The sequence below is a fragment of the Echinops telfairi genome, unplaced genomic scaffold (genome assembly GCF_000313985.2).
Source record: "Echinops telfairi isolate 266 unplaced genomic scaffold, ASM31398v2 ScPeMD7_7465;HRSCAF=8503, whole genome shotgun sequence".
Taxonomy (NCBI): Eukaryota; Metazoa; Chordata; class Mammalia; order Afrosoricida; family Tenrecidae; genus Echinops; species Echinops telfairi.
This window is the reverse complement of record NW_022111365.1, coordinates 7,794,827-7,816,517: the sequence shown is the minus strand read 5'-3', so window position 1 is coordinate 7,816,517 and position 21,691 is coordinate 7,794,827. Positions and strand designations below refer to the sequence as shown.

Genomic DNA, 21,691 nt, shown 5'->3' with positions numbered 1-21,691 from the left:
TCATCTTAAGCCAAAAATATTCCCTGATGACTTTGAAAAAATCAAATAAGTTAGATTTTAGAGACAAGGATGTCAACACAGGAGAAACTAGTCACGGGAGGACATTGTGCTTGGTAAATTACAGCAGAGGGCCAGTGAAAAAGAGAAGAGTCCTCAAGGAAATGGATCGACACAACTGCAGTAATGGGCTGAAGCACAGGAACGCTTGTGAGGATGGCGCAGGACCAGGCAGGGTTTCATTCCGTGGTGCATGGGCCACACTATGGATTGGAGCCACCTCAGTGGCATCTAACAACAACAGTTAAAAATGTCTGCTTTGAGCATTATGTTCATTTAAGAATGACCTGGTCAAAATGATAACAGGTACTAGAAATATTACATCAAAACCATAAGGAATAGTGAGTTTATGTTAATAGAGGAGGTGAGAGATAGGAGATAGAGAGCCTGCGGCCGGAATGAGGGTGAAAGACAAATGACCAGAAGCATTGGGGGTGGCAGGATCTCTGGAAGGGTGATCTCAACAGTCTACAGCAATCTAATCTTAAGCCTGTGGCCATAAGATCCCTAGGCTGACTCTGAATTCCAAGGTCATCAAACCCAAACTTTGTATGCTTACTTCCTTGTCCAAGCCCAGGCAACATCCAGTTGAGAGGAGAGGAAGATCAGGTGTGTCAGTGTGGGCTGACTAGGTAAATGAATCCAGAGACACTCATGTGTGTATAAGAAAGAGCTTGATATAACAGAGCAATTGTGTATTGAGAACATACCCCAGCACTGTCCAGATCAAGTTCATAAGTCTGATATAGCCCATAGGTCTGATACTAGTCTATAAATTCCTATTCAGACTCAAACAATACATGCAATAATACCAAATGCAAGAAGATCACAGGCCAGTGGGTGGAAGGCCTTGTGGATCCAGTGGCAATGGAAGCATCTCAGCACTGTCAGGAGTCTCCATGTGGCTCCTTCAGCTCCAGGGCTCTAGCTCCATCAGTGTAGCACCATGTGTCTTGACAAAGCAGAGAGTGTGGGCCTGGCCTCCAGTGAGCTATTTATCTCCTTAGTGCCTCCAAATGAGGTCATCAAGCTGTGACCTGATTGACAAGCTAAACTCCACCCCATTCACTTTTAATAGTCTCAAGTTGACACCAGATTATGTAACCACCACACCAGGTTTATGATTAGGCCTGAGAAATATGACCAGATCTGGGATTGGTCCATTTGTAACCTGGAGATGCAGATAGGCCAACTACCTCACACATCATAGAAACCCCTAGACATTTTTCATTTGTGACAACTCACTCAAGTTCCTACCTGCTACATCAGGTGCTTCTCTTTCCTTTCCAAATAAACTTTGCTTTCTGCTTGCCATTTTGCAATCCATGAGTTCATTCTTTGATTGGAGAGCTCAAAAGCCCCTGTACACATCAGTGGAGTTGCAACAGAGGAATAATGCATAAAGGAGGATTAGAATGCTTGCACAACTTGAAGAATATAGTCAGTGGCACTCAATTGTATATGTAGAAATGTTTGAATTGTTGTATGTCCTTCTGAGTATATTCTCAACAACAACAATAACAACAAAACAAAATTAAAAGCAAAAGCAAAGCCTTGTGGGTTTTTTGTTTGTTTGTTTTTAAACATTGACTCATTTGCTTTGAACTCACTTGATTAATCAGGGGGGATTAATCACTGAAAGAGGACATCATGTTTGTCGAAGTTGAAGGCCAACAAATGTGAAAAAGACCCTCAGTGAGCTGCATTGGGACTATAACCCCAACAATGGCTCTAGTCTTCAGGACGCTGGTGGACTTGATTTGACTAGAATTTGAGCTGATTATGAGGTTGATGTAGAAGTGGGCAATATTTTTTTTCTGTTGTACATAAGCTCATTGTGACTCGGTTGAATCAAAGACAGTTATCTTCTTTATCTTTTCTGCAGTTATTAAGATAATATGGAGTTTCTCTTTTCGCTGTTCAATGTGGTGAATTAAATAGATTTTTAAATATTAAACAACCTAAATATTTGGAATAAACTTCACTAAATGATGATTTATTATTGTTGGTGTATTAAAAATTTTCATTTCATAAAGTTTGCTTAGAATTTTCCATCTATGTTCATAAAGGATGTTAATTTTATTATATATATATATATATATATATTAGTTTTTGCATCAGATAGTGCTAGTCTTATAAAATGACTCAAGGTATTTTCTCTCTTTTTTAATTTCCTTGAAGTGTTTTTGTAGTATAGATACAACTTATTGTTTAAATATTGGTAGAAATAACCTTGGCAATGACATCCGTTTATGTGGAGGGATCTACAGGCCTACCGTTTGTTGATCTACTGAGAATATTGTGTCTCATTTAGAAGAATGAGAGATTGTGAGACCCAAAGGAGAAATTTCTTCTAGGTTTCTATTAATGAGCATCTGTGGTCTTTGCTTCTTATTCTTTTTTCTGTGTTCAGAAAGACTGGTAGCTTTCTAAGTGTCAAAATATAATGATCATGTTTTCACTAAGGGGTTCTTTTTATTTATGTCAACCATATAACATGACCTATAGCACAATTTTCTGGGTTCCTTTTCTGCTTGGGGAGTGGTTTCAAGTTGGGCTGCTAAAGGCAAGGTCAGCAGTTTGGAACCATCACCCACTACATGAGAGAAATACAGGGCTTTCTTCTCCCATAAAGAATGATAATTTCAGAAACTCACAAGGGCAGTTCTACCCTGTCCTATAGGGTCATTATGAGTCAACATCAATGCAATGGCAGTGAGATATTATTTTTTTGTTCATGACCCTCTTCAAAGAGTTTAAAAAGAGAACCAAAACAAATAAACAACCTGAGGCCAATCTTCCAGTCCATCAAATAGAGAATATGGCTACTATTTTCTTTGTGGCTTGATCACTGTTGAAATAACCAGGTTCTGTAAGCTGGTCTTAATGGCTCAAGCTCAAAATATGATGGAAAATGTAAACAATGTAAGGTTTTTACAGTCTAACTCCTTCCTTGCTTCTTAGCTTTATGGAACCTATGTTGCCGTGCTCCTTTCCTTTGACTTTCCTTCTTCTAATCTCTTTCAAGAACTGTTCTTCATACCCATGCTTTGTTGTTTTTCCTGTGTCCTATATATCACACGCCCTCCTCCACTTCCCACATAACCAGAACTAATTGTTTTTCATTCTTGAGTGGTCTGAATGGTTATTGGACTTGGCTACCAAACAGAAGGTAGGAGGTTCCAGTCCACCCAAAGTCACCTTGGAAAAAGACCTACTGATTTTACTTTTGTAAAATCAGCTATTAAAAATTCTATCAACACAGTTTTACTCTGTACAAATAGGATCACCATGAATTGAAATGGAATTGATGGCAACTGGCATGCCTTAGTAACTGATTGTCTATGTTCTAATCAGTTTTCAGGGTTAGTCGTTATTTTACTCAGTCCTCATAGTCCTAGAGAGTTGATACCATTGTTGTCCCCATTTTACAGTTGTGAAAAGTACAGCTAGATAGTCACATTTATTAGCTTGTCTCCTTTTCTGACAATATCCTTCTTTAGAGAGGTCTATTTGAATATGTACAAAGTAGCAAGTCAGAAAGTGCTTGCCAAATAAGTAAACCATAACTGGAGTTCCAGATTAAGAAGGAGGATGCTGGCACAAAAAAATTAAGAAAAACGGTACTTGAATCAAATAATATTTTCTTTTAGTGGTAGAAGTATAGAAAAGAAAAATGATATTTAATTTACTTGTTGGGACAATTGGACATTTTGGAAAAGGAAAAGTCAACATCAACCAGTATCTGAAAACACCATTTAGTCTTGCATAGGCAAAAAATGACCCATCAGTGTTATGTGTTGGAGGGTGTGATACTTTAATAGGAAATAATCACAAGGCTAATACTTAACAGGAGTGGATATTAGCACAATGGGCCTAAAATGGTTGGTTTAGAAATACTTGGGGTTTTGTTTTCTTTTGCATGCTTTGAACAAGTCAAACAAGGCATTTACTAACCTGTAAAAATAATGAAAACATGAGTTTTTAAAAATCATTTTATTAGGGGCTCTTACAACTCTTTTCACAATCCGTACATACATCATTTGCGTCCAGAACATTCGTATATATGTTGCCATCATCATTCTCAAAACACTTGCTTTCTACTTGAACCTTTGGTATCAGCTTCTCATTTTTCTCCTCCCTCCCTCCCTACTTCCCCTCCCCCTGAATCCTTGATAATTTATAAACAAGGGTTTTAAATGCGTCTTTGCCCTAATTCTATATTAATAAGCCAAGTGTGGAGTGTGTCAAGGAATGGAGCCATTGGGAATGTATAGACGTAAGTTAATGGGTTAAAAACCTAGAACAAATAAAAGGCGGAGTGATTCCTGTTAGAGTCATCATACTTGATTTGTGATAAAGGAGATGCTATGTTCTAAGTAGGGCTTGCTCAAAACAATTTGGTCTCAATGCCTCCCCATTCCTTGTTGTCTCCTTGTAATCCTTCTCTTAGGAGTTATGTTGTCAATTGCCCATGGACGTTCTGTTATATTACAGCTGTGTGGTTTGGCAGACTAGAGTTTCAACACCAGACCTGCTGTTAACTGGTTGTGAGACTTCTGCCAAGAGACTTGCGCATTATTACCCTCAGCTTCTCCTTTGTGCAATGATAAATACTTTAAGTCTCCAAGAGATACAGCAGGATAATGACAAAAATCCTTTCTGCCTTGCGCCTCTAGATCCATAAATGGAAGCTCCTAGTAATTCCCTCTGGAAATGTGTTCTGATTTGTCTGTTTGTCTCCAGAAGGGTCTTTGAGTAGGTCTTAGTGGTGCTAGATCAATCTTTCAGATACAGAGACTGACTAGCTGGACCCTTGACTATGTGCTTCAATGTAACTGAGTCCATCCTCACATGACCCTCTCTGCCTGTGTCTGTGATCAGTATAACTGATGGTGAGGACTTGTGGTAGTTATATAATTTCATGCCAACTTGCAGTATAGGGGTGCAGTCTAGCCTGTCAATCAGGTCATGGCCTGGTGGTGCCTCCTTGTGCGTGTGACCTCCTCTTAAGGAGGGTCCTGGCAATCTCCCCTCCCCTCTCTCTGCCTTCATCTTTCTACTGGTGAGCCATGTGGAGACCTGCATACACCCTACAATGCTTCTACTGCCATTGGATCCCTAAAACTTTGTACCCACCAGCCTGTGATATCCCTGCATTCTGTACCATTGCATATGGTTGCGTGAGTCTGGAGAGGGACTTATGGACTAGTATTGGACTTATGGACTTGATTTGGACTGGGCTGGGGTGTTGTCCTACTATATAACTATTTCTTGATATAAAGCTCTCTCTTTCTCAATTCTGTGAATAGGTTCCAGTACTGTGTCTGAGCAACAGAGGTACTCAAAGATTTCATAATCTCCCTCTCTCACAGCATTCCGCAGGCAGGCAGGTAATGCAAGTAAGTGAAGCCAAACAAAGGTAAGACAATGGAGCAGGGAACTCTGATGACCTGAAATATACAACTAGTCAATATGCATAGAATTTTCTAATTAAAAAACAAAACAAAACAACCCTCCCACAGAATGTCATCTGCCATGACCCGTTTACTCATGTGGCTTTGGAAATGCTCCATCAGTGCTTTCAAACCATTAGTGATGTGAAGCTGGACATGGCGTGGAGGCAGGAATGAGCCATGGGGAAACTGGAATGTGGAGGTGAGAGAAACTCAAAACAGACTGTCCAAAACGAAATTGGCCACCCAGTCCTAATGAAGCTGCACACAAAGGGTGGGGCAGAGGGAAAGAGATCGTATCAGTGAGCTTTGCAAGGCCTTCTGAAGGCATAGTCAGGCTGTCTTTGACTTCCCCCACAGCTCCAAAGCAGAGCCGACTGATCCAGGCAAATAACACCCCAGGCGACATTGGGCCCCATACTTCCTCTAGCCTCTTGGAGACAGTGGAATGAAGTGCCACTTTAGCTCCTCCACGAGCTCTGCAAAGTGCCAGCCTCTTTCTCTCTAGATGCAGCACCCTGCAAATGAAGTTTGGACTTCTCAACATAAGATTTCAACGAAAAAGAGGCTTAGAGGAGTAAGGAATTTGCAAAGCTTACACACTGGAAGCAGGTCAGGCAGCCAGTGATGCTGGAAGAAACTTGGGATTTTCCCCAGAGGGCCAAAGCCCCTCTTTGAAGCATCCCACTTCCCACTTCCAGCCCATGCTTTAGAAAACCCCAGCAAGATTATTTGAAAGCTAGCTGTTAGAATAAAACTTGTGGCGCACTGTGAGCAGCGCACAATCAGGCAGCATCCTACCACCAACATTAACAGTAACCCTTTGTGCAGAGGGACCTAGTTGTGGTGAAGAGAAGGAATATGTTTGGGGAAGGAAGGGCTGCGTATTCTTCCACTGGCTGAGATAAATCAGACACCCAAACTGTCTCTAGGGAATCCATTAGGAGGATAGAGCTACCATCTTGAAACAGCCTTCCAACTGGAAGCTCTGGTGGAGTGCCACTGCCTCTCATTCATTGAGGTGGGCTGATGGTGCTGAGAGAGGTATATTTTACATATTGGAAACCGACACCTGGTGGGGTGTGGGTAAGGTGAACGTAAAATCAACAGGGCCATTAGGGACTCAAACTGATGGCAGCATGAGCTGTTGGGGATCTCAGAAGTCATTTTCTTATGTGTAAATGATGATGTCTTCTGAGAGGGGCTGAAGGTGATCCTCTATCCTGTCCATCTCTCAGACCCTCAAGAGAATACTTGAGACCCCTTTCTGTGCAGGCTAGGCAGAGCTTTCTAACTGCGATGCAGAGAAGGCTTTGTTCAAAGCCCTGGCCTTGCTAAACGAAGGATAGCTCTCCCTCTGACTGGCAACATGACCTTGAGTAAGTTTCCCTTCCCTAGTTAAATCTGTAAAAGGTGAAGTGGGATCCTTCTAACCCTACAATCCCTTCATGTTCTAGCCAATAGCTGAGATTAGGGGTGGGGAACATCCTGTTCTTGGGCCATATATACCATAAACTAAACTCACTGCCATCAAGTTGATACTAACTCATAGCAACCCTATAGGACAAGGTAGAATTGCCCTCATGAGTTTGCAAGACTATAACTTTGCAGCACTAGAAAACCCTGCCTTTGTTCCTCTAAGTGGCTAGTGGTTTCAAACTTTGGACCTTGCGGTTAGCAACCCAATGTATAACCACTATGCATCAGAGTGCCTTGGGCTATATACAACATGTAAAACCATCAATTTCAGCTAACATCACATGTCTCACCAGAGAAGCAGTTCCAACCCTCACATTAAACCCCCAAACAAACCCAGTGCTATCAAGTCAGTGCCAACTCTAATGATTCCATAGGACAGGGTAGACCTGCTCCTGTAAGTTTCCGAGACCATAGTGCTTTATGGGACTAGAAATGCCTGTCTTTCTTCTGAGGAGTGACTGGTGGTTTTGAACTGCTCACCTTGCCATTCGCAGCCTAGTGGGTAACACCAGCAGGGATCCATCACATTAGGGGTGAATTGATTAAATCTTTGACCAGCATGGCCTGTACATGATTTCTACATATTACAATGGCTCTTGGCAGAAAAAAAAGGTTCCCAATCCTTGGTCTCGATGCTCACAACCAGGGTCTAACTCATCAGTGACTCCAGGCCCGAAACCCCGGGGAAAGATGTATATTTCTACTGAACTTTGGAGGGTGTCTTGGTAACTTTCCCCAGAGGCTTACACTCTCAATGACATTGAGCTATGTTGTGTTCATGCATCCTTGATGTTCCAAAACAGTCTGGATTGTAGGTCTAGTGATTTTCCTTGGACAGATCAGAAAGCCCAGAGTTAAAGGGGTCAAGTGGCTCTCCCACTAAATGACAGCCTTGGGGCTGGAGTCAGTACTGGGTAAGTTAAAGCCTGAGACCGTTCCCATTTGGCATTAGCCACATACAAGCTTTTGTCCAGTGAGAAGGAAGGATAGTAATAGGCACTGGAAGTCTCTTCCTTGTGCAGAAGAAAGAAGCCATGTTAAGAAAGCCCAGCCTAGGGACCATTCCCCTCAAAACCGCAGTGGGCAAGGGGCAGAGAAAGTTTTGTGAATTGGGTCAATGGATGGATTAGGGAAGCCTGCAATCTCCATGTCCAGCCCTTCACGGCACCTCACGTGAGTAGAGGTGCTCTAGGTGTTGGGAATTTTTTCTTCTTGAAACAGTACTTGGGTTTCAGTAAAACAAGTTGAGCTCAGTTTACCATTTTCATGCCTGTGACATGAGGCATCCAGTTCTCATGTTCGCCCAGCATTCTACCTCTCCCCTCCCAGTGCCTTTCCACACTTCATTGACCCATTTCCCCGGTTAGGACACTGAAGATGGGGTTGAGCATGCAGAGACTTCTGTCAAACAGAGTTTCTGTGCTGGGCGCACTAGTCCTACCCCAAGCTCACTTGCATTCCGCCTGCTGCTCGCTGCAGAGCCAGGGAATGGGAAGGGAAATGAGGGACAAGTGTTTTCAGCTATGTCCGCTCAGCCAGCTGGCTACCTTCCACACTAGGGGAGTCCTGTTTACAGTACCCAGCAGATGGGAATGGCAGGGCAACATGGGGTCTTACCTGCAGCGGTGGTGATGCCTAGGAGCCTGCAGGTATATTCCAAGCCAGTCCAGAATGCCTGGAGCTTCATGGTGCTGGTGTAGCAAAGGCAGAGTCCCAATAGGTCAGGTGGCAGAGTCTCCAACCTGGGATGCTCCTGGACAACTGTCTGCAGGCAAAAGCCTATAGCTGCCGACTCTAGAGCCGTGAGGCCCAGGACTTTCCCTTCTTTAATGGGTCATGTCCACTGCAATCTCGCTGAGGTGTAAATAGGAGTCACCTTCCTGGCCTTACTACAATGCCCTTGCCAGGCACGTAGCTTAATCATTACCTGGAAATAAGGCCCCCTCTGCTCTGTGCAGCCCTCAGCATTGAGCACTGCCTGAGATCAGGCAGGCTAGGGCTGGGTTGGGGCAGCTCAAGCAAGCAGGGCATTAACTATTTCTGGCAAGGAAGAGAATGCTGAGGAAGGATCTAAGGGCACTGCCTCACTTGACAGTACACTGGAAAAATCTCACCTGGATCTCTCTGAGGAGAGTTTGTTTTAGAGGTGATGGGGTGCAAGAAGGTCTGTTTATATGTGTTGTGGATAGAGAAGGATGTGTCTTTAAATTACCCTTAATAGCAATTTTTGAAATGAATTCCAAGCTTCATAATTCTGCTTAGAGGTTGCTTAGAATGTGTTGCCAATCTATGGAAGACTTGGACTCAGACCAGAACACAGCCCAGGAGCCAACACAAATGGACTTTGCTTCATCCTCTGCATATGATAGGTCAGGAGGGTGTGGCTATTATGATTCTTTATGAAGGGAGTTGTATACCAATAATTAACTGGATGACCTTGAGGAACTCCAGAGAGATCTGTAAGCTGTACTTAGTAACTTTTGCAGAATATAAATGAGAATGTTTGGCTGGATTGCTGGTTCTTAAAATAGATTAAGTGGAGCTGAGCCAGCAAAGCTCAGTCTTGAAGATTAAATAATGGTGAATTTTTACTAATTCTTATTTTAATAATAGACTTATCAAATTTTAGATTCCTTCCGAGATATTTTTCTGAAGTCTATTGCTCCTTTGTTCAAGTAAGGAAACCTGGTGGTGCTGTGAGCTAGGTGTTGGCTTACTAACCACAAGGTTGGCAGTTCAAAACTACTAGCTGCTCCATGGGAGCAAGATGATGATTTTTGTTCTTAAGATTTATTGACCCAGAACCTCTATGTAGGTTTGGTATGAGTCAGAATGAACTTGATGATGGTAGTCTTTGTTTTGGGAGTGGGTTTTACTTATATGGAATATATCCTCCTCTCCACCCCCCTTGACCCCCACCCCCCAACCTCCACACACAGAACACCAAAGCAAACATACAAACTAGGGGTCGGGGGACTCCTTGTAGTGATGAAAAACCTAACTGTTCATTTTTTTCTTTGTTGAAAATACAAATATACTCATAATTAATAGATTTTTCTCTATTACTTTTATTCGATCAGAATTTAATGACAATCCCTAAAGGCTACCATTTTTAAAACGTTTTTAATTTCTCTCCATGAACAAGTTTTAAACTTCTATACTGATGTGTTTTTTAAGAACAAGTTTTAAAAATGGATGAATTGGCATATTATTTCCTAGTAGGATAAGTGAAAAAGCATTTCCACAAAACACAGGAATCTTTCTCAAACAAAAATATCAAAACACATAATTCTTGCTTTTAGACATATCCTCCATCTAAATCTATACACTTCAGAAGATGGTATTTCTATCGCTCTAACCCTTCCTCAAAGGATTCTGCATTCTTTTATTTACACCATATCAAAACGGTAGGTGGCATTGTCAAGGGACTCAAATAATACTCCTTTTGAATGTTCTTTGAATTTTGGGAACAGAAAGATGTCTGAATGGGGCAAGGTCAGGGATACAGGGTGAATGAGATAAGGCTTCCCAACAAAATTATTGTAGGGTGGTCTTTGCTACCCTTGAACAATGAGTAGAGAGAGGCATTTTGTGATGGAAAAAAAAATCTTTGGTCCGATTTTACTAATGCTTTACTCACTTATGCAATTTTCATTTTTCAAAGACCTTCTTCATAAGCTCTGTGATTATCCTGCGTCTTTCAAAGCAATCTACCAAGACTCCTCTTTGGCATCCCCAAGAGAATCATTAACTCTTTTGAGTTGATCTCTATCTTGAACTTAGCTGGCTCAAAAGATCTCCTTAGAAGTCACTATTTCTTGGACCTTCCTCTCTAGATCATATTGGTAAATCTGATATTTTTCTCCTGTTATAATTCATTGAATAAAATTGTCTTCATTAGCTTTACACTTTCTGATGTGAAAATCAGCTCTTTGGGCTACCTGATCTTTACGTAACACATTTGACATCCTGGAGCCAAAAGCTTGCTGAGGCCAAAGACAGACAGTCTCTTACAATTGAAAATGCCAAATCGTGTGAAACCCTAGCTTTGGTACGTGTCACACCAGGCGATGGCAATCCCACAGCCCTCTTTCACCAGGTTCTGGGTTTCAGCCACTGGTTACTATTTGTCAAGGTTGGTGGTCTTCACTCTCTTGGTTCCTCTTCCCAACTTGTCTTAAAATGTTTGCTTCATGTAAAACCTGATGTTTTATGTGGGGCAACATATCCACAAAATTGTTACAAAGAGTCAATGATTTGGGAAGATATCCACTTGGGTTTTGTTAAAAAATTTATATTAATACTGACTTTGAAATGTTTTTTTTCCCCTCCTAGCATATAAGTACCCTTTTTTTTGTAGGCACCCTAATGAATGTATGTGTATTACTGAGAGGACATGTACACAGCCATCGATGGATCAGAGTCATGTTTAAACACATTTTGTTTGGAATGAATCTGTGCATTATGAGCCTGGGCACCTATGAAACTATAGTTGACACCTACAACAGTCTTTCTTTCCTCCTTTGAAAGAGCAGCTAATTTTGCTTGCTTCTCATAATGCTCATGGGCTCAGAAGAGGACACTTTACACCCCTTTATGGGTAGGAGGTTGTTGAGTCCAATGGTCATAGTCATGATCTTCCCGTTCTTGGGTTTAGGAATGAGCATATGGCCCAATTCTAGTCATCTACCAGGGAAGAACACGTGCTGATGCACTTCTGGGCAAGTATTCCTCACTCGCTTACAGACCACCCTCCTCTCTCTGGACACTGCCGTGTTAGGATGGGCAGGTGTCTTGTGACAAGGAACATGGAGGTAAAGGGTTGGATGTTTGTATAGAGGCCGGCGTGTGAGATATAATATAGCACTGGCATCTGATAGTTTGATAGAGCTCCTGAACTTAGCAACACTGTCAACCCTAACAGCTTAGTTGTGACCAAAGACGGTTTCCTGTAGTTAACCTGGCTGCCTTGGGGAAGGTGGCTTTGTTAATCTGGTTGCCAGAGCACTCAGCTTTACTTGCTCTGTGGGCTGGCAAGACCCACATGCTCTGGTTCCTGTTTCTTCTACTGCAGCTCCTCTGTCGCTCCTCTGGTGTCACAGCTGGGATCTTCTGATGTCAATGCTCAGAGGCCCTGAGTCTGAAGGATGTGCTCCACTCCTGGCTGTTCTCTTTTGCTGGTAGTCAAATCCCCTTTTCTGATTCTGAGATGCCTCGTTTTCAACTCAGCAGGATGGCGATCACAATGAATTCTCCTAACAACCACTCGTAACTGAATCCTCTGAGGCTCTTCCCTGACCTCCTTAGCCAGCCTACAAGAAAATGAAGGTCATTTGGTGGGAGTAACAAAGGCTATAACTAGAAGAGCCCTATTCAATAATTCACTATATTGCTCTTGGGTTTCCATCTACAACTAAAAGTACTTGGCTTAGCATAATATATTATGCCTGAACTGAGTGCTTACCACAGATTTTCCCTCAGGAAATGCCTGTACTCCTGGCTCAGGACGTTAGAGATTGAGAACCAGAGAGACTGGGTATCCTTCAAGTCTGTGATCCCCCTTATTCACTGAGGTTGCCCTCCTGAGAGGAGTTGAAGGGAGAGTTCTGAGGGGATAGTGGAAGGAAAGTAGGGCCTATTGCAAAAGTAAAACATAGAGAAACTTTAGAGAAGGCCCCGCTGTGAAAAACTGCACAGAAGAGCCTGGATAAGCTTTGAACTTTCTAAATTATTAAGCGCATTTGTGGACCTCCCTGATGGAGGAGAAATCCCTCATGTTTAGAGGCAAACGTGTTACATAAATTCCTAGGATAAATAGATGGATAGGTGTAACGGCACTGACTTCAACCGATTGCAACTTTATGTGCAACAGAACAAAATGCTACCTGGTCTTGAACTTCCCTCATGATCTCTATGGCTATTGTGCAAGCCTATGTCAGCTAGGGTCTCCCATGCCCTGGCTAGTCCCATATTTATCAACAATATTGCACAGTTGGACAGCATTCTGTTGTGATTCATAAAGTTTTCACTGACTAATTTTTAAAATGAGATCATCAGTCCTTTCTCCATTTTAGTCTGGCAAGTCTGCTGAAACTTGCCCATCGTGAGCAACCTTCCTGGCACTTGCAACACTGGTGGCTTCGTAGGTTATGTTGGGTTCTCTAGAGGAAAACTTCTTAAAGTATAGGTTGTGACCCTATGAAAAATGGGATGTCACAAAATATTTGGCAACGATAAAATGTTTCTGAATGCATAATGACCCAAAATTAATTCTAAACCAAATGCATAAGGAATCTGAGATGTTTCTAGCTGTGCTTTCCCATGTTACAAATATCTCTGGCATACAAGGGGTCACAAGTGAAAAGAGTTTAAGAAGGCTTACTCTAGAGCAGTGAAACCAGTGGCACATATGTATTAGAAGGGACTTTACAGTAAGAGAATGGCCCATACAGTTGCAGGGCGGGCAAGTCCAATCTTGTTCAAGTCTCTGAGTCAGATGCTTTCTAGGCTGGAGGCCCTTCTCCACTTAGGCAGCTGCCCAGGCTGGGGAACCAGGAATCAGGAAGAGGAATCAATCAGCAGGAGCTGAAGAAGGAGAATGAAGCAAGAAGACCATGGTAGTAGATGCAGGGGCAAATCGGCAGGTCAGGTGTCAGGCTCTGGGGGTTCCTAGGGTTGGCAGTCAGTACAGCAGGCTTCTTTCAGCTCCCAGGACCAGGAGGGCACACGGCAGGCTCCTGGCCCAGGTATGAAGAAATAAGATGCAGGATCCAGGCCAACAGGAAGAAAAGGAAAACAGGACTCCATACTGTCTATCTGCACATACAAAGTAGGGTATACACCTCCAAGGTTGTGACCTGAGTAAGGAGTTGCCCCCACCCTAATCTTCCCACAACTGCTTGATACATTATGGAGGAGGCCTTACTGTCAACCTACTGAAGATTCGGACCCAGCCACATCGACTGCAAACCTATTGCACATAGCTTTAAGCATCATAGCAACACACAAGTAATTATAGTACGGAAGACTAAAAGTCAGAGAAAAGATGGTCAGGAACTTGGATTCTAAGAAAGAAGCTGGTTAAACATACAACTCTAACATGTAGTCAGTCATAGACCTGGAGAAAAAGTAGAGGGGGCATTTCCTTCAAAGATCAGTGGGATGGTCCAGGGAGTTCCCAGAAAACATGGGTAAATTGAGGAAACTGATGCAGAACCTGTCGAATGCAGGTGGAGAAGGACTACAGTGATAAAACAAATCTCGAGTTAAAGCAGTATGTGCAAAAGAAGTTTCTAGGTCATTACTGGTATGACAAGAATGTTATGTGGACATTACACAGAGAAAATACAAGTGAAATTCCAATCACATCCTAAGTAGTTCAAGCTTCATTAGTGGGTGGATGTTACAGTGAAAGCTTTCAACTCACAGCATGGAATGATGTTCTAGCAATTGGCCTCCCAACGCCTCGTGATCTAGTAGGCTGATAAGCACAACTCCATGGTTCAAAACCACCAGCTTCTCTGAGGGGGAAAAAAAAGTAGGCTTTCTACTCCTGGAAAGATTTATAGTTTTAGGAACCCACAGGGACACTTCTACTCTGTCCTCTAGGGTTGCTATGAGTTGGAATTGACTTGAAAATGAGTTCGGTTTGCTGTTAATTTGGAGGTAATAAACTCCCGGAAGCCTGCAGGATTTTTGAATCGAATTGGGTGGAAACACTATGTCTTAGTCACTGATTGGATGACCCAGACATGGGAGGCTTTGATTCTGTTGCTAGGTGACATCTATTTGATTCCATATTTGCAGAGATGTATGATCCATCGGACTTCCATGGCTGTGGTTTTTCAGAAGCCGATTGCCAAGAATTTCTTTCAAGTTACCTCTGGGTAGACCTGAACTGTCAACTTTTCTCTTAGTACCCAAGTATTTGACCATTTTCATCACCCCAAAACACTGGGTGATGGCTGGAATCAAATATACCTTGTCTAGTCCACATTCCAGGAAATGGCAGCTTTGACACAGGATAACAAAGAATGCATTGTAGACAACCTGGGTGAGTTTTGTTACTCCAGCAGCCGTTCTTTGTGATGATATGGCTGAATGGTGAGTTCATGTAATATGCTGCCTCATTTTTATATTCTCTAACCAAAGTCTCTATGTGCTGGATTTATAGGAATACAGGTTAGCTCAATAAATTCACAATATGTCCAGCCATTTGAAAATGAGTTTCTTGCCTCCAGGACTTGTGGAAAATAGCAATGTTGTCAAAGACTATTATAATGAGCACTGTTAGCTGAACATTAACTGCATTCCAGGTCCTGTGCTCTGTGCTCAGAATACAAGCTATCATTGTTCTCATTCTACAGAGGAGGAGGCAGAGCCAGATGCAGCAGCAGGCACGTACTTAATATCACCCAGAAAATAAAGAAGTAGGGCCCAGCGATTCCAGCCAGCTCTCCAGCCTGCCGCTTTCTTTGGTTATGGGCACCTCACTGATCATGATGCAGAAGGCAAAACCATCCCAGGAGCCAAGGGACAGGCCATTCAAGAAGACTTCTTCTGTTGATTAAGTGTTGATTTCTACAGTTGTTCTTTGTCAGGAGGCAATGGTAGATTTGCTAATGACTCCCCAGCCACCTTCTCCTGATAATGGGCACTGGGCAACAGTGCCCCAAACACTCTGACTACCAGCCGTTCCCCCTGTGCTTGCTTACACGGTCATATTTGTTGCTATAAATAGATACTCTGAGATATTCTCTACCTTATAGGATGGCCATAAATTGCATGACAGTAATAGCAGCAACATTTTCAAATGCTTGGAATTGCTCTGGGGAGCTTGATAAGTAAGGAAAAGAAGACATGTAGGTGTATGACAACCATCAGCCATTGGAGGTGAGGAAGTTTCCACAAAATAGTAAGGTCATAGCACAACACAGTGCAAGTGCTTGTACATACAGGCAGGTCTATGAACTATTTTAAGCCTTTGACCTCTTCAGCTTCCCTTTCCCACACTACTTCTCATCTCAGAGTCAATAGAAGAAAGTCAAAACACTCAGACCAATATCCTTCAATTTCTGTCACACCCCTGTCATAGGTAGGTTTATTGTGCCAAGCTGGACAATTAACCCATGTGGGATTAATAAGGTTGCAGTTTAATTGAAGGGCAAAGAGATACATGGTTCGGCGAGCCTCGCCTTCCTGTCTCTTGCTATCTGATGGTAGGACCAGGTTGCAGCTGCCTTAGCTAGTTCTCTGCCTCCATTTGCAAACTACACTACCTTTAGGGTAGTGACACTACCCAACCCGTGGACCGTGTCACTCTAGTTTGAAGTTCCTTTGAGACCTGCTTCACCACACTGCTGGTGTATACATCACTTGAGCTGGGGACTGTTGAACCCGGTCATCTGGCTGCCTGTGGCTGGACTGCCTGTGTTGTTCTATAGAAGACTTATCTGTCTGCTTCCTTGACTTGCACCCAGCAGCCCTGGTGAGTTGAATGACTGCCAGTATGTTAACCGTCTCACAGAGTGAGTTGAACTTAGCCCTCTGCACTTCTCTGTGGACTAATTAGCTATTTACTTCTTATATCTATATCTATCTATTTATATATATGTATATATATCCATAAGTGTCCTGGTTTTGTTTCTCTAGAGAACCCTAACACATGCCTTATAACTACATCCTTACTTTAATCTGTCCTGTCCTGTTAGAATATTGATTCCCAAATTTATTTGGCCTACCATCCCCTTTTCAGGAAAAGAAAAGCAAAAACTCACCCTTGCAATTAAAGTTTGGGGGCTATAACCCATAATCCACCCCACCCCCCGAATTATCCTAGCACCCACCAGTTGTCAGTATAACACACATTTGGAAATATTACTGTCTATGTTTTGGGGGGCCTTGTACCATCAATTACACTCCTTATCACATGTCTGCAACGTTTCCTTTCCACCTCCTCCTTCCACTCCATCTACAGCCAAAAATCAGGGTTCTCACGCTTTTCTGTGTCCCAGCACCCAGGCATGTTGGTTAGTATATAGCAAAGTGAGACTTCACAGTGAAATTGTCCTCCTTACACAGCCAATGCTATTGAAAGTGGTCTACCTTACCGCTCACTCCCAGTTCATTTTATGCTCACTTCTTGCTTTTTTAAGATGAGACTTCTACCTGAGTTCACCTCACTGTACCCTGACAGATTGTTACTCTGAATAGGGGTTTGCATCTTGGAGCAGTGCAGCCAATTCATTCATTCCATGTAAGGAAAAGAGAAGTTTGTTAGAAGGTGACATCAGTGAAGATACCAACAACAAAACGACAATGCAAGCTGTCTTGATAGGTTCCCTTTTGAAATCACAATATAGCGAGTTTATATTCTTGTTGATTTGGAATGCACACTCCAGGGAATCACAAATAGATGTTTTATATTAACTCAGGTTTCAGGATAATCATGAGAAACAATTGTTGAACACAGACAAGCAGACAGAATCATAAGGTTATTTTAAATGTTAGGTCTGTCTCAAGTGCCTTATTTGAATAATAAGAAAGCAGGAAATCATCTTTCGGTCACTAATAATCAGGCAGATAAGGGGGAATTGTCAGTGTTATCTGGCCCTTCCAGGAAACAGCTATACCTAACCTGTTAGCCTCCGAGCAATGTAGCAAATCATGCAAATTCCAAAGAGATTGAGGTGGGGAACAAGGAAATCATGGTATAAATTAGGCTAAAAAGAATATCAGTTACATATTGTTAATTGTGCAAAACAAATCTATTATTGAAAATAATATCGTTATTAATATATAATATAATTAATGTAATATAATATAGTTACCAGTCTATTTTTTCTGGTAACATGCACTATCTGATTAATAATACTGTGGTTACAGCTTATTACAAAGAACGTTTGACCTTTCCTTATTCAGAGAGTCTCCACCAAACTAGAACCAGTTTTCTAAGATCCTATGGAACTCTCTGCCAGCACACTTTTCAAATTTCCCACTTTTCTTCTGGGATTCGACTACCCTGCCCTTCCCTCCTCCTGATTTGACTGACCCTTCTCAGATTTGGGGATTCTACAGGATCTGACACTCTTTTAGTTCCAGCAGCGGTTTTACCATTTCCATTCTAACAGCATACATTTTCTTTCCATAGAAATTCTCTCTCTCCCTTTAGGACTCAACAATATGGAGTCCTCTTCTGTCTCGGGACTTCATGGCTACCACAGGTAGAGACTGCCATAAACCTTGGGAGAGGTGCGTAGTGTCTCATCCCTGGTTTGTCCGAGAGTCTGATCCTTAGAGAGATAGACCTAGGGCTGCTATATCAAGCCCATCTTGAGCACGGATTTTTGTCCCTGCTGATAAGGTTCTGTGACTCAGAGCATTGTGACTAATTATCTCCCTCCAAGTTGGAGAAAGAAAATTTTTTTAGAAAATAACAGGAAAACAGGCTGTCTTTATTGTGTCCCATTTGAAATCACAATACATAGAGATTACAAACTTACATATACTTTGGAATGCACACCCTAGCAAGTCACATACAGATGCTTTATATTAACTTAGGCATCGGGATAATTATAGGAAAAAATTGTTGACCATGAGCAAGCAGGCAGAATAATAAGGGTCCTTTAAATCTTAGGTCTGTCTCAGGATGTCTCAGTTGAGTAAGCAGATAGCAGAAATTAGCGTTTTTGTCATTAATTATTATCAGGCAGAATAATAGGGGATTCTCCGAGTTATTTGGTCCTTCCAAAAGACATCTACACCTGTGTTAGGCTGGTTTAGGTGTCTAGAGAAATAAAACAGGGGTACTCATCCACGTAGAAGAAAAGCATTACTCAGAGAGGCCAGCTCCTCTACTCCTGATCATAAGCCCTGTCCCCACTCACCCACCCAATTCCCCTACCTCTCTGACCACCTGGGGCCCCTGCACAGAGGATAGATTATGTGGCCAGCCTGGAGGGAATGCCTCACTGTATCATTTCCCACTTTTTTGGATCCCTAACACCACGCCCTGTGAACAAAGGAAGTGAGTCTCCAAACCAGGGACACATTTTTGTTGTTGTTGTTGAATGTACTTCTTTTTTTTTGACTACTGTATTCTTTCTCTGAGATATAGTAAATTGATTAATGATTCTGTCAGAGTTTTAGGGACTCTCATCTGAGACAGCAACCCAGGCAGCTTGTCCCCTGCTCAGGCTTGTCCCCTACCCATCCCAGGCAGATTCTTTCTTTGAGTTAGAATACACCAGAATCACATACACCTAATATTAAAGGAATCCGGTTTGCCCTAAATCAAGGGCAAGCTTTTAGATCCTGGTCTCTACCTCTCCTTATTTAATGTAGGGTGATCTGTGTCTTGCATATAAACCTGGCTGTGACCCTCTCTCAGACAGGAGCAGGTGGGACCAGACACTTCTATCACACTCCTTTATCTCAGAGCATAACAGGGCATTAAGTTCTGCTCCAGAGGGGGAAAAAATCCAAGGACAAACAGAGAGGAGGTAGGATTTTTACCTCTCAGAAGTCCCAAGCCAAAACAGCCACATATTTTCATTTTCTTTTGCCCCTCAGTCTGTACACATTCATTTCATTATATCATAGGCTGATCAGTGTACACTTTTGAACCTCAGGACACAAACCTACTCCTGCACTCATCTTCCAAACAGGAGCAGGTGGGACAGACCCACAATATTCCTTTCTCAAAGAACATAATAGGATACCACTTGAAAAATAGGAAAACTGAGAGAGAGGTCCTCAGTCTAGAAGCAAAGGATTTTTAGTTTTAAGAACTACTTACTCACCAAAACATGTCTTTATTTCTTTTGGCCCTCAGCCTGTGCATACTTCTCTCACTGTAGCATAGGCTGATCTGTGCAACAGCTTCCACTCTGCCTACCCCATCTACCACCACCTCTAGAGCTTGCTCTCCCTTCCCTAGTGAAACACAATTTCACATGAACTAATAAGTACTAATCTACCAATTAAAATCCCTTTCCCCAATATATAAAAAAGTTATTAGATTTATCCTATCACATATGTATTACTTTTGCCCTCAGCATCCAAGTTTAACACGTCTCCCTTATCCACCCAGTAAAATACTCAGCTTCTACCAGACCTTCGTACTGTAATTATAAGAGCCGACCCACCTACACAACCCAGAAGCTTACACACCACTTAGAGCACTGGTTCTCAATGCAGCGACCCTTTAATACAGCTCCTCCTGTTGTGGTGAACCACCCCAACCATAAAATTATTTTCGTTGCTACTTCATAACTGTAATTTTGCTACTGTTATGAATCAGGCGACCCCTGTGAAAGGGTTGTTCGACCCTCAAAGGGGTCTCAACTCCCAGTTTGAGAACTGCTGATTTACAGTCACACCACCACGCCATCCAAACAACAGTTAACATCCAGAACCACAGAAGATTAAGAAAAGCAAAAACTAACAACCAAATGTCATCCAAACCCAATGGAATACACTGAAAAAGAATCCCAGTAACTAACAGAAAGAGAATATAAAAGAATGATGTTTAGGACCTTACAAGATTTCTGGGATCAATCTGAAAACAAAGAAAGAAATTGAGATACAAAAACCTCACGTGTCTGATTTTAGTTGTACGGCTTCACTAACATTGCCAAGGGTCCCTGCTAGTGTTTCCTCTGTTGCTGCCTCCCTTGCTCTCAGCAATGACTTTATGAACTTTTTTCTGTCTTCCTGCTGTTGGATGCTGCTCAAGCCCCCTTCCCACTCCCATCAGACAACCTCACCCACTCCCTGAAGCTGACCATGTCTCCCCATTTGCCACGAGTGCATAATTGGGAAGAGGGAGCACCCTCCCCCATCCCAACAACTGGCCTTCACTTGACCACAGCCTCTGCAGCCTGGCCTCATTCCTTGGCGAGTAATGGAGCCATTCTCCCATTGTTCATCAGTCCCTGCTACACCTGAGCTCAAGGTCTGCATTTACCACTCTTCAGACCCTCCCGGGTCCCCAGTGTGTTCTCAGCATCAATTTCTGTTTCTTGTCTTCTTTGAGGTGGGCTCTGCTTACCAATATATTTATTTCCAAGGGCTGCATAACAAACAGTCATCAACTGGGTGGTTTAAAACAACAAAAATACATTCCCTTTCTCTTCTGGCAGCCAGGATTTTTTTTTTTTAATCAAGATCAGCAAGCTTTGCTCTTCTGGAGGCTCTAAAGCAAAAGCCAACCCTGCTCCCACCGAGCTTCTGGCCCTTGGCTGTAGATGACAGAAGCTAAACAATTAGATAACAGAAATAATAATAATTTGAAAAACCATGGTACAAGAATTGAGGAATAGAATGGAAGAAGAGGAACATTGGAACAGTGAACTTGAAGACAACCATGTAAACTACAGCTGATAGAAGAAATAATCAACCCCCAAAGCAAATGCATCAGCAGAATGTCTGAGAACAAGGTGAGGCATCATCAAGAGAAACAATGTCTCATTGACATCCTAATAGAAGAAGAAACAAAATTATAGATAAAAGGGTATGATAATTCATGGAAGAAATTTTCCCCAATAACACAAAGAAGGGTGGGGAAAGGGAACCCCCCAAAATGATGAAAATAAGGAAGAAATGGGTAGCAGGGGCACGGGGCGCTAACCCACCCAAGGGGAGGGTATTGTTTATATCTCCACAGGAAAAGAGGGACCAGACTTCAACCCAGTGCTCCA

General features: G+C 42.4%; 1 protein-coding gene across 2 annotated transcripts in view; it reads right to left on the bottom strand.

Annotated features, from left to right (window-relative positions):
• TMEM72 (transmembrane protein 72) overlaps nt 1-8,893 on the bottom strand; it is a 42,828-nt gene extending 33,935 nt beyond the window's left edge. The window contains exon 1 of one of the 2 annotated variants that reach the window (XM_004716251.2): nt 8,610-8,893. In XM_004716251.2, coding sequence (XP_004716308.1) covers nt 8,610-8,679 — 70 coding nt within the window. In that variant the 5' untranslated portion in view covers nt 8,680-8,893. The remainder of the gene's footprint in view (nt 1-8,609) is intronic. The other variant, XM_045283658.1, reaches the window with a different exon arrangement.
• Between the last annotated feature and the right edge of the window lie 12,798 nt (nt 8,894-21,691).